This window comes from Salvelinus fontinalis, chromosome 9 (genome assembly GCF_029448725.1).
Source record: "Salvelinus fontinalis isolate EN_2023a chromosome 9, ASM2944872v1, whole genome shotgun sequence".
Taxonomy (NCBI): domain Eukaryota; kingdom Metazoa; phylum Chordata; class Actinopteri; order Salmoniformes; family Salmonidae; genus Salvelinus; species Salvelinus fontinalis.
Genome location: NC_074673.1, coordinates 44,175,059 through 44,190,691, shown reverse-complemented (window position 1 = coordinate 44,190,691; position 15,633 = coordinate 44,175,059). Strand labels below are relative to the sequence as shown.

At 43.9% G+C, this 15,633-nt stretch overlaps 1 protein-coding gene across 1 annotated transcript in view; it reads right to left on the bottom strand.

The window, feature by feature from the left end:
• LOC129862670 (potassium voltage-gated channel subfamily KQT member 1-like) overlaps positions 1 to 5,072 on the bottom strand; it is a 270,131-nt gene extending 265,059 nt beyond the window's left edge. The window contains exon 1 of the mRNA XM_055934553.1: positions 4,600 to 5,072. Coding sequence (XP_055790528.1) covers positions 4,600 to 5,072 — 473 coding nt within the window. The remainder of the gene's footprint in view (positions 1 to 4,599) is intronic.
• Between the last annotated feature and the right edge of the window lie 10,561 nt (positions 5,073 to 15,633).

Genomic DNA, 15,633 nt, shown 5'->3' with positions numbered 1-15,633 from the left:
TCTATTGCCTACCCCTGTTGGATTATTAAACCATTGTTAATTTGACATGTATGCATCTGGGTCTTACCTTCATACCTGATAGATTTAAGATTCAAAGTTGTCTGCAGAAATAATGGGGTGGGGTTCTCAAACTTTTGGGGGCCAGGGATTCATTAGGGACCCCCTCATAATCAGAACACAATTTGAGTGAGATAAAAAAAAAAAAAATCGCATACACAAGGAGTTTTACTATGACTATGGCTTGGCTTGAAGAAACAAGTCTTGGGCCTTGGGAAGGGACATATTTTGCAAAAAGTTAGATTTTTTGTTGTTGTTGCAGTTTAAGCTAATTTTGCACACTTGGGGCAGAGAGACTTTTTATTGTTCCAACTTTAAAGCAAAAATCCTGCTATTGTACACATTTTGCCATGAGGCAGAGATACATCATTTCAGTTTTAAAGCTTGAATTAAAGTGCATTTATGAGCCAACATTTTTTAAGGGGAATAGAAGAAGTATGGATGGAGTTAAATGTATAATTGGTGGAGGACTGTGGATACTAATATCCCTGTGTCACGATCGTGTACTGGAGAGACGGACCAAGATGCAGCGGAATAATGATACATCTTCTCTTTTTATTTAAAGAAGATGAACGAACACGACACACTTTAACAAACTATACAAAACAACAAACAACCGTGAAGCTAAATAACGTTGTGCACATACACATACAGGCTACAAACGTATCACATAGACAATTACCCACATCACATGAAAACCTATGGCTACCCTAAATATGGCTCCCAATCAGAGACAACAGAAATCAGCTGTCTTTAATTGGGAACTCATTCAGGCAACCATAGACTCTCCTAAACAACTAAACCAACATAGACAACGCTAGACACATGCACTACACACAAACCCATACAATACACCCAACACCCCCTTTACCATATAATCACCCAAAACCGACAAAACACAAACATTCCCCATGTCACACCCTGACCTAACTAAAATAATAAAGAAAACAAAGAATACTAAGGCCAGGGCGTGACACCGTGAGCCTCCCAGGCCCATGCTGCCCAGGGTTAAGAACATACATTGTAGAATAAACGAGCTGTTTGTAATATTTTTGCATTGTAATTTCTTAAAATTATAGTGTTTCACAATATTTTTTCTCACAAATGGTATAGCCTTCTTATTGGTCAACAAAAGACGGATCGTCTCTTGTCAAATTGACTAGGGCCAGCAAATCTCTTGTCAAATTGACTGGGGGCTGAGCGATTTCTACATGTTTGATGCTTATCCTTTGCTGGATTTTGTGAAGCTTGCATTCAACTGTCACTCCCTGTAGCACACAATAAGCTTCCATTCCCCCTTTTTTAAGATGAAGTTGTCAAACCTGTTACTTTATTTAGCACTTACTGGGCACTTACTATTGTACATTTTTATTTAACCTCTTAAAATGGGAAAACTTCTCAAAGGGCACCTAATTAGTAGAATGACCCAGTTAATTGGTCAATATTGCATCAGACACAGTCAATTGTCATCAAATCAATGTTTGATTTGGGTGCCTCTTGATCTCCACTAAAAATCAAGAACCATACATTCAGTTAACTTGTCCAGATTGTGTAGAGATTAATCCTAACCTGAGACTACGGGTTAGTCAAACGGTGTTAAATTGGTCTGTTTTAAACAGCCTCTAGTGCAGTGTGTTTCCCTGGCCACGTAAAGGTACGGTAGTCTAGTGGTTAGCGCTTTGGGGCAGTACCCAAAAGGTTGCTGGATCAAATCCCTGAGTTGACAAGGTAAAAATCTGTCATTCTGCCCGTGAACAAGGCAGTTAACCCACTGTTTCCTGGTAGGCCGTCATTGTAAATAAGAATTTGTTCTTAACTGACTTGCCTAGTTAAAAGGTCAAATAAAAAAGTACTAGCAGCTCCATGTTTCATGCATGAACAGGGTTGATTTGTTGACGGTAGGTAAGAAAAGAGAGCAGTCGGACAAGAACAGAGGTGTGGGTGACAGGATCCTTCTGCCTGCTCTGTGGTCTCATGGAGAAATAAGCAGAGAAGCCAGGCCCCAGTGACAGAGAACCTCTCCTTTAGTTACTGGGAATCAGAACATATTCCTTACAGCCACTACGCTAACTATAAGTAGCGATTTACACTCGTACCCGTATACGGGTTGAAAATTTCATATTTGGGCACTGATAAACGCCTAAATTGGAACGTAGTGGCTGTACAGTAACATGCTCTGCTCTGCGCTTCACGGGTTTTGACTGACAGCCGTTCTGAACTCCTGAAGAAGTTGCCCCCATCCCTCTGAAATATTTGGCAACTCTTGAAAATGTTTTGTTGCCTGAGTGACAGAAATGCTGTAAATTAATAGGACTCTATGTATTTTCAAAGATAATAAATAGTTTGGATGTCATACAAGCAAGCCAAACACGCATTTCACATTTCCATATTATAAAACTTATGTCATTTACTGTGTCAACATTTATGATCACTATGTTTTATGTAGTTACAAGATGACATGGTATCATACCATGGCTTGTTCTGAACACAATGAGCCTATGTTTGTCTATTGTGCAGAAAATTTGCCGAAGCACATGCACCTGAATGCACTCAGGACCACTTTCTACGCACACCAAAATTATAATCTGTTGTGCTGAATTGCATTGTAAAAGCCTCAAACTGTAATATCATTTTATAACTTAGCTAGCCATGTTAACAATAGAACAAGCTTTCAAATGATGTCCATCTGACTCAGATTGCGATTTATAATGGAACAACAGTCATATTGTGGTGGCGTTTGTGTTCCAAATAAACCTACAAGTGTGCTTGATCTAGTTCCTCAACGGCACAGTTAGGAGAGCTCAAAAAAACACCTTATGGTTGAAGACTCTTCTTTAAGTCATAAAAGTGTATTGAAATGACTTAGGAACTGTGCACACTTTGGAGAGGTGTGGCTCCTTGGAGACACCAGTTAGTCCTGTCACTCAAACTCTTGTCATTTTTTGTTTTATGTTGCAACTACCCCACATTTTCCAGGAATTTTCTCATCATGTTACTGAATGTATCCAGAGTATTTTCAGATTTCGTTATCAACAGAGACTGCGATGGTAGTGGAAAACACAGTAAATTTTAAATGTTTGGATTCAGTCTTGTGTCCGGTGAACTCAGTGGCGTGCTGTGGGCCTGGGGCCTGGGGCCTACACAGTCCCACCCGAATTAATCCACCTCATTATGATGCCATGGCTCTAGAAACTATACATTTAGACAGAAACGCAGTATAACCAGGCGTTGCGTCACCTTGAAATTGACAAATTGACATTTGACAAAAAACATGACACAATCAATGAGTCTTTTCAATATTTCCCTTCACCTTTTCATTGTGCAGCTCCGTTGCCCTGCGCGTTTGTTCTTTGAGCTGTAGATCCACTCCGGTGTCCCCAAAAGTTTTCAAAAGCACCATTGCTTGTTAGTGCCCAGCCGTACTTTGGTGTCTCGTTGCTGCCTTGGTTAGACAACTCAAGTTTGCAAAGCCAGTGTGGCTCCAAACACCAAATCGATCACTTGCAAATAATAGGCATTCCCAGCAGTACAGTTTGCAGTGCTTCTCGGAGCCAAGGAGCCATTGACAGCGCTCGTAGTTGAAACTTTGAAAGTGGCGAGCGAACGAAGCCCTTTCCCGCCTGTGACAGGCTGTGTGGCGTCGGGCGACCTCTCCTTACAATGTCTAACTTTTCTTGAAAAGTTCGTCTTGAGAATGGCGTTATAATTATATCCTCGACCAAATCGATATCTTCTCCTCCTTCCGCCATTGTGGGTTGAAAAAACAGCTTAGTAGTGTGCGAATTAATTCGTTTATCAAATTCAGTTTCCTAGATCTCCATAGGACCTGCCTCTCAATATTGGTAATCCAATCAAAAGACGTGCACGCACTACGCCTGCTAGCTGGCTCCTGTGTAACACTGGAGCCAGCCAGAAGGCGTACAATAGCCAACTCTAAAGCTGATTGGTTGACACTAAATTTTCATTTCCATTCACTATAAGCTACAAGCGCCCGCACTGTTGATTCTGAAGGCCTGAGGACAGATTTTAGACCCCTGGCAACACATGATGGCTGAATATGATTGGATAAAAGATCTAACATAAAGACCAGCCCTCAAAATCTCAACCTGGGGCTGGAAGCAGTGCAACCAAGAGGAAAGCTATGAAATGAAGAGTATAACTCTTACTCTGGGGAATAATTTAATACATATTTGTGGGAAAATATATTTTAAAAAAAATGATATTCTGATGATGTTTAGGCCAGCAGAGAAGGCCTTGCAGGCCCTGACGGCCCACCACTGGGTGAACTGTGGTGTCCTCACCTTTGGTCTAATAATGACATTTTACAAATCCACTGTTATTTTTGGGGGGGGGGTATATTTTTAGGGAACATTTGAAAGCCACTAATTCTGAATACTTCTAAATCAAAAATGTTAATGTCATTAATAAGGATATATGTCATGTTATATTCACAAATGAAGGTCATCTAGGGAAGCAGTCTAGCCTTTTAGCTACCGGTATGTTGAAGTGACCAGTAGAGGTTGAAAAGGCAGAGGTACTCACACCAAGAAGTGGTAGAGGAAGCATCTCAATCCAGTGGGTCTCTCTAGGAAGTTGTAGACATCCCCCTGCATGCTAGTCTTCGTAATGTAGGGCCTCTGGAAGTGCTTGGAGGAGAGCAGCCGGCTAGCTGGAGGGAGAGGAAGAGGGTTAGGGCAGCAGGCAGTGGGCCGGCTATCGATCTGCAGCGCTGGGTCCTTTGTGTCCGTCTGCGGGCTGCAGGGAATGTCTGATCCATTATTCACCGCTGTGGGGTCCAGTTCCAGTGAAACAGGAGAGAAGCGTGTACTGTCAGCAGCAGCACTGTCCATGGTACCCAGGCCCTGGCTCCTATCCATGGTGCTCGGGCCCGGGTTGGTGAGGCTGGTGGTGTCATGACCTTTTTCCTCTAAGGTCTTGGATCCTCCACCACTACCATCGCAGTCTCTGTGCATGCGGTTCAGCAGCTGGAAGGGACTACCCCGCTTCTCACCCATACTGCCAAAGAGAACGGTCCTGATCAGAGGAAGAGGAGGCTGGGTCAAAGCGCAGACCTGAGGTCCAGGTGGGAGGAGATAAACAGCTAAGAAGACACGTCCACCCCAGAGGCAGGCTACATGTGTGACCAGACCTGCAGTAGAGAAGATGATGACATCAGAGTGGTTAGATCAAATGGTCAGGGTGATCACAGTGACAGTTGAACCCTGTAACGTAGTACATTCACTAACCCCGGTCCTGAGACTGTTGGCACTTTGCAGGCTTTGGTTCCACTTAAACCCTTAACACCAACTAAAGAAATAATCATCAAGACCTGGATTAGATGAAACAGGGTGTTAGTGCTGCACTGAAACAAAAGCAGCCAGCCCCACCCTGTAGCTCTCCAGGACCAGGGTTGTTGACCAGAGTAGGGTAACAAGTGTTACCTTTCAGCCTAACACCAAAATGACTAGTTTCTGACTGCTTTAGTGACCATGATCTGTTCATCACATTTCAGACACGGGTCGGTTTCCTTAAGAAAAATATATTGACCTCTACCAGTCAGTGCACTTTACTTTTCTGTTGGATGATGCTAGAGAAGGAGAGGAAGAAATAGGGGGTAGAGGAGCTTGGACATGTTAGACTATGCCTTAGAGATGACATCTCTTACCTTGTATTCATCCTATATATGTGTCGTTGCTTTTTGTCATTTACAATGGGAAACCAGACATTAACACTTCCAGGTCAATCTTAGAATGTTATTTTCTTGTCCAAAGGGCAGTGAAGTGAACCTATCTTTAGTTAAAAGAGTCTGATGACTTGTGCCTGTACTTAAGTAGGAGACCACTGTTACTCTACCCACAAGCAAGCATACAAGGGACTCCCTCGTCCCCCCCTTCAGAAAATCAGATCATGACTCTATACTCCTGCTTCCTGTCTACAAGCCGATAGCTTGTAGACAGGGACTCAACTCTACCCACAAGCAAGCATACAAGGGACTCCCTCGTCCCCCCCTTCAGAAAATCAGATCATGACTCTATACTCCTGCTTCCTGTCTACAAGCCGATAGCTTGTAGACAGGGACTCAGCCGATAGCATCAAGGAGCTAACCCCTACCATCACCTGCTTCATTAGGAAATGTATCACCGACGTTGTCCCCACAGTGAAGGTTCGCTGCTTGATTTAACACGGAGGTTGGCGCTAAGCTAAAGAGCAGGGATACTGCACACAGGGTCATCACAGCCAACCCCAAGGCTACGGCTGAGGACACAAACAAGTACATTAAGTCCTTCTACGACCTCTGCAGAGCCGTCAAACAAGCAAAAGGACAATATAGGAACAAGGTGGAGTCCTATTACATCGGCAGGGGCTACAGTCCATTACGGATTACAAAGAAAGACCCAGCTGTGATCTGCCCAAAGATGACTCTCTACCAGACAAACTCAATGCATTTAATGTACGCTTCGAAAAGACAACACCGAGTCGTGCATGAGGCCCCCCGCCGTCCCAGAGGACAGGGTGATCTCGCTCGCCGAGGCCGATGAGAGTAAGGTTTTTAATCATGTCAATACTCGCAGGGCAGGACGGTATTCCAGGGCGTGTTCTCAGATCATGCGCAGAACAGCTGGCAGACATATTCACGGTCATTTTCAACCTTGTCCCAGTCTGTTATCCCTACGTCTCAAGGTGACCACCATCATTCCTGTTCACAAGAACTCTAAGGGTACCTGCAATCTCAAATGCACTCCACACTGCCCCCACCCACCTAGATAAGAGGAATAACTCGTCACGGGTACTTTGAGCTTCTGCTTGTAGACTTCCGGCGCCGACCGAGATGGCCGCCTTGCTTCGCGTTCCTTGGAAAATATGCAGTATTTTGTTTTTTTATGTGTACATTGGTACCCCAGGTAATCTTAGGTTTCATTACATACAGTCGGGAGGAACTACTGAATATAAGAGCAACGTCAACTCACCATCGTTACGACCAGGAATATGACTTTCCCGAAACGGATCCAGTGTTTTGCCTTCCACTCAATACAATGGATCTGATCCCAGCCGGCGACCCTATGCGACGCCGTAAAAGGGGCAAACGTAGCGGTCTCCTGGTCGGGCTTCGGAGACGGGCACATCGCGCTCCACTCCCTAGCGTACTACTCGCCAATGTCCAGTCTCTTGACAATAAGGTTGATGAAATCCGAGCAAGGGTAACATTCCAGAGAGACATCAGAGATTGTAACGTTCTCTGCTTCACGGAAACATGGCTAACTCAAGAGACGCTAACGGAGTCGGTGCAGCCAGCTGGTCTCTTCACGCATCGCGCCGACAGAAACATACATCTTTCTGGTAAGAAGAGGGGCGGGGGTGTATGCCTGTGGTGTGATCATAACAACATACAGGAACTCAAGTCATTCTGTTCACCTGATCTAGAATTCCTCACAATCAAATGTCGACCGCATTATCTACCAAGGGAATTCTCTTCGATTATAATCACAGCCGTATATATTCACCCCCAAGCAGACACATCGATGGCCCTGAAAAAACTTTATCAGACTCTTTCTAAACTGGAAACCACATACTCTGAGGCTGCATTCATCGTAGCTGGGGATTTTAATAAGGCTAATCTGAAAACAAAACTCTCTAAATTCTATCAGCATATTGATTGTGCTACCAGGGCTGGTAAAACCTTGGATCATTGTTATACTAACTTCCGCGACACATATAAGGCCCTCCCCCGCCCTCCTTTCGGAAAAGCTGACCACGACTCCATTTTGTTGCTTCCAGCCTACAAACAGAAACTAAAACAACAAGCTCCCTCGCTCAGGTCTGTTCAACGCTGGTCCGACCAATCTGATTCCACGCTTCAAGATTGCTTCGATCACGCGGATTGGAATATGTTCCGCATTGTGTCCAACAACAATATTGACGAATACGCTGATTCGGTGAGCGAGTTCATTAGAAAGTGCATTGACGATGTCGTACCCACAGCAACGATTAAAACATTCCCAAACCAGAAACCGTGGATTGACGGCAGCATTCGCGTGAAACTGAAAGCGCGAACCACTGCTTTTAACCTGTCTAGGATCAGCGTGGCGCTAGCGGCACACCCCCCCCCCCACTGAAAAACCAGTGCCGCGAAATTCAAAAAAAATATTTTTTTTTAATATTTAACTTTCACACATTAAAGTCCAATACAGCTAATGAAAGACACAGATCTTGTGAATCCAGTCAACATTTCCGATTTTTAAAATGTTTTACAGGGAAGACACAATATGTAAAGATGTACATCTATTACCTAAAAACACATTAGCATAATCCACCATCTTTTATTTGTCCACCAACACCAGTAGCCATCACCAATTCGGCTAAACTAAGATATTTATAGCCCCTAACCAACAAAAAAACTCATTAGATGACAGTCTGATAACATATGTATGGTATGGGATAGGTTTTGTTAGAAAAAAGTGCATATTTCAGGTAGATGGCATAGTTTACAATTGCACCCACCGTCACAAATGGACTAGAATAATTACAATGAGCAACGTGTTTACCTAACTACTAATCATCAAACATTTCGTAAAAATACACAGCATACACGAATCGAAAGACACAGATCCTGTGAATACAGACAATATTTCAGATTTTCTAAGTGTCTTACAGCGAAAACACAATAAATCGTTATATTAGCTTAGCACATAGCAATTAGCAGCCCAGCATTGATTCTAGCCAAAGTGAGCGATAAAAGTCAACATCGCCAAAAGATATTAATTTTTTCACTAACCTTCTCAGAATTCTTCCGATGACACTCCTGTAACATCACATTACAACATGCATATACAGTTTGATCGAAAATGTTTATATTTAGCCACCAAAATCATGGTTAGACAATGTGAAATGTAGACAAGCTGGTAAAGAAAAAGTCCTTGCGCCACTTAGACAGTGATCTACTCTTATACATAAATACTCATAAACGTGACTAAAAAATATAGGGTGGACAGGGATTGATAGACAATTTAATTCTTAATACAATTGCGTTATTACATTTTTTAATTTATCCTTACTTTTCAATACAGTTTGCGCCAAGCGAAGCTACGTCAAAAAACATGGCGTCCTAAGCCACTAAAATGTTTCGACAGAAACACGATTTATCATAATAAAAATGTCCTACCTTGAGCTGTTCTTCCATCAGTATCTTGGGCAAAGGATCCTTTCTTGGGAGAAATCGTCTTTTGGTGGAAAGCTGTCCTCTTGCCATGTGGAAATGTCAACTGCGTTCGGGATGAACTGAAAAGCGTGCCCAACTTTTCACATCGTTGCAAAAATAAATGTCCCAAAATCGCACTAAACGGATATAAATTGCTATAAAACGCTTTAAATTAACTACCTTATGATGTTTTTAACTCCTATAACGAGTGAAAAGATGACCGGAGAAATATAACAGGCTAAACTAACGCTTGGAACAGGTGCGCGCCGGTGTCCTCTAGGCTCATGACGCAGCTCCAAAAGAATGACTAGCTTCAGGGTTTTTTCATTTGTAGGGCCTGTGAACGCGCAATCGACCCCATTGGAATCGTCATCACGTAAAGGCATCCAGGGGAAGACGTAAGAAGTGTCCGTATAGTCATAGCAATGACAGTGCCCTTTTAACTGACTTCAGAAGAGTGGCCAACATTTCTCAAATCTGACTCCATGTCAGGGAAATTGCTGTAGAATGGGCTCTGTTCCACTTAGAGACAAAATTTCAACTCCTATAGAAACTATAGACTGTTTTCTATCCAATAATAATAATAATATGCATATTGTACGATCAAGGATTTTGTGGGAAGCCGTTTCAAAAATTAGCCAAATTAGCATAAATAGTCTAAACAGCGCCCCCATCCCCAACAGGTTAACCAGGGCAAGGTGACCGAATACAAACAGTGTAGCTATTCTCTCCGCAAGGCAATCAAACAAGCTAAGTCCCAGTATAGAGACAAAATAGAGTCGCAATTCAACAGCTCAGACACAAGAGGTATGTGGCAGGGTCTACAGTCAATCACGGATTACAAAAAGAAAACCAGCCCCGTCGCGGACCAGGATGTCTTGCTCCCAGACAGGCTAAATAACTTTTTTGCTCGCTTTGAGGACAATACAGTGCCACTGACACGGCCCGCTACCAAAACCTGCGGGCTCTCCTTCACTGCAGCCGAGGTGAGTAAAACATTTAAACGTGTTAACCCTCGCAAGGCTGCAGGCCCAGACGGCATTCCCAGCTGCGTCCTCAGAGCATGCGCAGACCAGCTGGCTGGTGTGTTTACGGACATATTCAATCAATCCTTATCCCAGTCTGCTGTTCCCACATGCTTCAAGAGGGCCACTATTGTTCCTGTTCCCAAGAAAGCTAAGGTAACTGAGCTAAACGACTACCGCCCCGTAGCACTCACTTCTGTCATCATGAAGTGCTTTGAGAGACTAGTCAAGGACCATATCACCTCCACCCTACCGGACACCCTAGACCCACTCCAATTTGCTTACCGACCCAATAGGTCCACAGACGACGCAATCGCAACCACACTGCACACTGCCCTAACCCATCTGGACAAGAGGAATACCTATGTGAGAATGCTGTTCATCGACTACAGCTCAGCATTTAACACCATAGGACCCTCCAAACTCGTCATCAAGCTCGAGACCCTGGGTCTCGACCCCGCCCTGTGCAACTGGGTCCTGGACTTCCTGACGGGCCGCCCCCAGGTGGTGAGGGTAGGTAACAACATCTCCACCCCGCTGATCCTCAACACTGGGGCCCCACAAGGGTGCGTTCTGAGCCCTCTCCTGTACTCCCTGTTCACCTACGACTGCGTGGCCATGCACGCCTCCAACTCAATCATCAAGTTTGCGGATGACACTACAGTGGTAGGCTTGATTACCAACAACGACGAGACGGAGGAGGTGAGGGCCCTCGGAGTGTGGTGTCAGGAAAATAACCTCACACTCAACGTCAACAAAACAAAGGAGATGATTGTGGACTTCAGGAAACAGCAGAGGGAGCACCCCCCCTATCCACATCGACGGTACAGTAGTGGAGAAGGTGGAAAGTTTTAAGTTCCTCGGTGTACACATCACGGACAAACTGAATTGGTCCACCCACACAGACAGCGTTGTGAAGAAGGCGCAGCAGCGCCTCTTCAACCTCAGGAGGCTGAAGAAATTCGGCTTGTCACCAAAAGCACTCACAAACTTCTACAGATGCACAATCGAGAGCATCCTGTCGGGCTGTATCACCGCCTGGTACGGCAACTGCTCCGCCCACAACCGTAAGGCTCTCCAGAGGGTAGTGAGGTCTGCACAACGCATCACCGGGGGCAAACTACCTGCCCTCCAGGACACCTACACCACCCGATGTCACAGGAAGGCCATAAAGATCATCAAGGACAACAACCACCCAAGCCACTGCCTGTTCACCCCGCTATCATCCAGAAGGCGAGGTCAGTACAGGTGCATCAAAGCAGGGACCAAGAGACTGAAAAACAGCTTCTATCTCAAGGCCATCAGACTGTTAAACAGCCACCACTAACATTTAGCGGCCGCTGCCAACATACTGACTCAACTCCAGCCACTTTAATAATGGGAATTGATGGAAATTATGTAAAAATGTACCACTAGCCACTTTAAACAATGCCACTTAATATAATGTTTACATACCCTACATTACTCATCTCATATGTATATGTATATACTGTACTCTATATCATCTACTGCATCTTGCCATCTTTATGTAATACATGTATCACTAGCCACTTTAAACTATGCCACTTTATGTTTACATACCCTACATTACGCATCTCATATGTATATACTGTACTCTATACCATCTACTGCATCTTGCCTATGCCGCTCTGTACCATCACTCATTCATATATATTTATGTACATATTCTTTATCCCTTTACACTTGTGTGTATAAGGTAGTAGTTGTGGAATTGTTAGGTTAGATTACTTGATGGCTATTACTGCATTGTCGGAACTAGAAGCACAAGCATTTCGCTACACTCGCATTAACATCTGTATGTGACAAATAAAATTTGATTTGATTTGATAACTATGTGAGAATGCTGTTGATTGACTACAGCTTAGTGTTCAACACCATAGTCCCCCCCAAGCTCGTCACCAAGCTTGGTAGCGTGGGACTGAACACCTCCCTCCGAAACTGGATCCTGGACTTCCCGACGGGCCGACCCCAGGTGGTGGCGTAGACAACATTACCTCCGACACGCTGACCCTCAACACGGGGGCTCCACAGGGGTGCGTGCTTAGTCCCCTCCTGTCCTCCCTGTTGAACCTCGACTGCATTGCCACACGACTACAACACCATCATCAAGTTGGCTGACGACACAACAGTGGTAGGCCTGTTCACCAGTTGTTGTCCTAGTGCCAGGACAACAACCCCTCCCTCAACGTCAGTAAGACCAAGGAGCTGATCGTGGACTACAGGAAACACAGGGGGGGGGCGAGCACGACCCTTTCCACATCAACGGGGCTGTAATGGAACGGGTCGAGTGCTTCTGTGTCCGAATCGCAAAGGACTTAAAATGGTCCACACACACAGTCGTGAAGAAGGGGCGAAGAAGGGGAAAGAAGGGGAAAAAGAAGAAGGCTCTTTCCCATCAGGAGGTTGTAAAGATTTAGGCACGGGCCCTCAAATCCTCAAAATGTTCTACAGCTGCACCATTGTGAGAATCTTGACTGGCTGCATCACCACTTGGTATGGCAACTGCACCACCCTCGATCGCATGGCACTACAGAGGCTGGTGCGGAAAGCCCAGTACATCACTGTGGCCTAGCTTCCTGCCATCCAGGACCTCTATATCAGGCAGTGTGAAAGGTAGGCCTGGAAAACTGTTAAGGACCCCAGCCACCCAAGCCATAGACTGTTCTCTCTGCTTCCACATGGCAAGCAGTACCGGAGCAACAAGTCTGACACCAACAGGCTCCTAAACAGCTTCTATCCCCAAGCCCTAAGAGGTAAAGCTCTTGTGTGATCATCTCTGTGTGTTGTATACCTTGTGTGTGGTGCCCTCTGGTCTGTACCATTGGCTGTGTACTGTATCATGCATTGTTTCTACTCAGTGGTGTCAGTGGATCCACAGAGCTTAGGGTGCCACTCACACGCCATCTGTCACCAAACTCAGATGGTGTCATGGCTCTCAACCTTGGACTGCTTGACATGCATCATCAATACCTGTCTGGACAATGTGAGAATATTGTCTGCTTGTTATGCTGTTGTAAACACAGATCACATGTGAAAGGAGATAGCTGTAATGATGATGCATAGAGATGCCACACTTCTCCAAGTCCATAGTTACAATAGTAATCCCGTGTCTATCCTCATCCAATTCCTCATGCAACATTAATGGACCAGAATCCTCTGTGAGATCTCTCAGGACTCAGACTGGGCACATGACTCAAGTTTAAAGTTTTATTGTCACGTGCACAAGTACAGTAAAATGCCTTTCTTGCAAGCTCTTTCCCGACAATGCAGTAATGAATATCCGTAATACTATAAAATAAAGTAAAGTTAAACAAAAACACACAAGAAATAGGAATAAGAAGAGCACGAGAAAGTAAGTAAGCTATACACAGGGTCAGTTACAGGGCCAAAACCATATTTACAATGTGCAATGTTACTGAAATGGTAGAGGTAGATACTGTATGTCTAGGGGTAAGGTGACTAGGCATCAGGATATATGATAAACGGAGGAGCAGCAGCGTATATGATGAATGTACTGTATGTGAGTGTGTGCGTGTGTAGAGTCAGTATGCATGTGTGTGTGTGTGTGTGTGTGTGTGTGTGTGTGTGTGTGTGTGTGTGTGTGTGTGTGTGTGTGTGTGTGTGTGTGTGTGTGTGTGTGTGTGTGTGTGTGTGTGTGTGTGTGTGTATTGTCCTGTGAGTGGGCATGGATTCAGTGCAAAAATAAATAAAAAGATTCAATGCATATAGTCAGTGTTGCCATTTTGTTAGCTATTTTGCCATCTCAGCTAGCATTGACTTTAGGCATAGTCTATCCTATCCAAGTTCTACCCCCTCCCCTCTCTCTCACTCTCCTTCTCCTTCTCTAGCATCATCCACCAGAAAAGACAAGTGGACTAATTAGTAGGGATCAATATACAGTATTTTCTGGAAACTGAACTGGGTCTCAAAAGAGACGATCGGATCATGGTCACTTAAGCCCTTGGAAACAAGCCTTTGTGGTGGGAGGCTGGAACGTAACAGGAGCTAGCAACCCTCTATGTGTGTCCTCTTCAGTAGAGAATGTGAAGACAGTCTGGTTTCAGAAACACTGCTGCTGTCCCCAGTTCATAGATTGAGTTTCTCTGTTGTTTAAGCTACGCTGGACAACCATCAAACACACAATAACTCTGTCAGGCATAGGACTCCTATGTTTCCTTCTGTTACAAAGGGATACATGGAAAAATGGATAGGCAAATCCATCACTCATTCCACATAGGAACATCATCCTCTTAACCTTACACTACATCTTTTTAGTTTTCATATTCAAATGTTTAGGTCTAAACATAGTTTGGGCAAACCATGTTTGTGTGAAGACTGAGAGGATGTTTAAATGATGATTAGAGCACATGGTTTTATGCATACAGTATTTAACACAAACAAAACGTTTAAAAGAAAGACAACAGGCCTATAACTGTGACACTTGTCACAGCTGTCATGTGTGCTTGTGTTCAGGCTACAGTAGTTGTATTTTGAGCCATCAAACCAACAGATGTGCACAGATCAGATGCTTCAGGTGAGCTTTAGAAAAAGGTCTCTGCCAGACATAACACAAAATACAGAAATATTTGCTATAGAATATTATATTAAGATGTTTCCATTTCAGCTAGAGTTATTACAAAAGTCCTAATAGGCCTAAAAATCCAATATACATTTTAATTATCAAAAATAAATAATTTCAGACAGCTTAGTAGCCAAAATGCCTTTCATGTTAAATAAAAAATTAACCTACCTTTCTCTTCAAAGTGGTACCCAACGGCAAAACTATTTTTGTGCGTAAATGACAGTGGGCACCATGGAAAATGAAATATTAGAATACAGAGACTCAGGTCGTTGTTTCTGTTTCCCTAACAGCTTGTCTCTGATGTGTGTCTGTCAGGAACAGGGTAGTGTTGTGTTACTATGTGCTAAAGCAACAGCTGGCGGTGCGCTCAGGATGGCAGGGGTGCTGAAGGACACGTGTGGACAGAGCCTATCATCTTGCGCACAGCGTTATCCATCAGCCGCTCAAATAAATGTTTTGGTCTATCAAGAATGAACCAATCAGAAACCGTACTTTTTTAGATATTGATCATGCGAGTAATTAGGTAATCCCAAGCATAAACACCATTAAAATATTGTTGAGCTCCTATAATGTAGTCTAACAGAAGAAGAAGTTTAGAACGTCTAAAATAGACCTACATTTTACGAAAATACGTAATAAAACATTTGTAATTGGCTACCGCTAATGCATTCGCCTTTCCCATATTGCAGTTCATTATCTATACCAAAGGGGGGCACTGATACACAATGTTGTATTCATGTTCTATTTCGCAA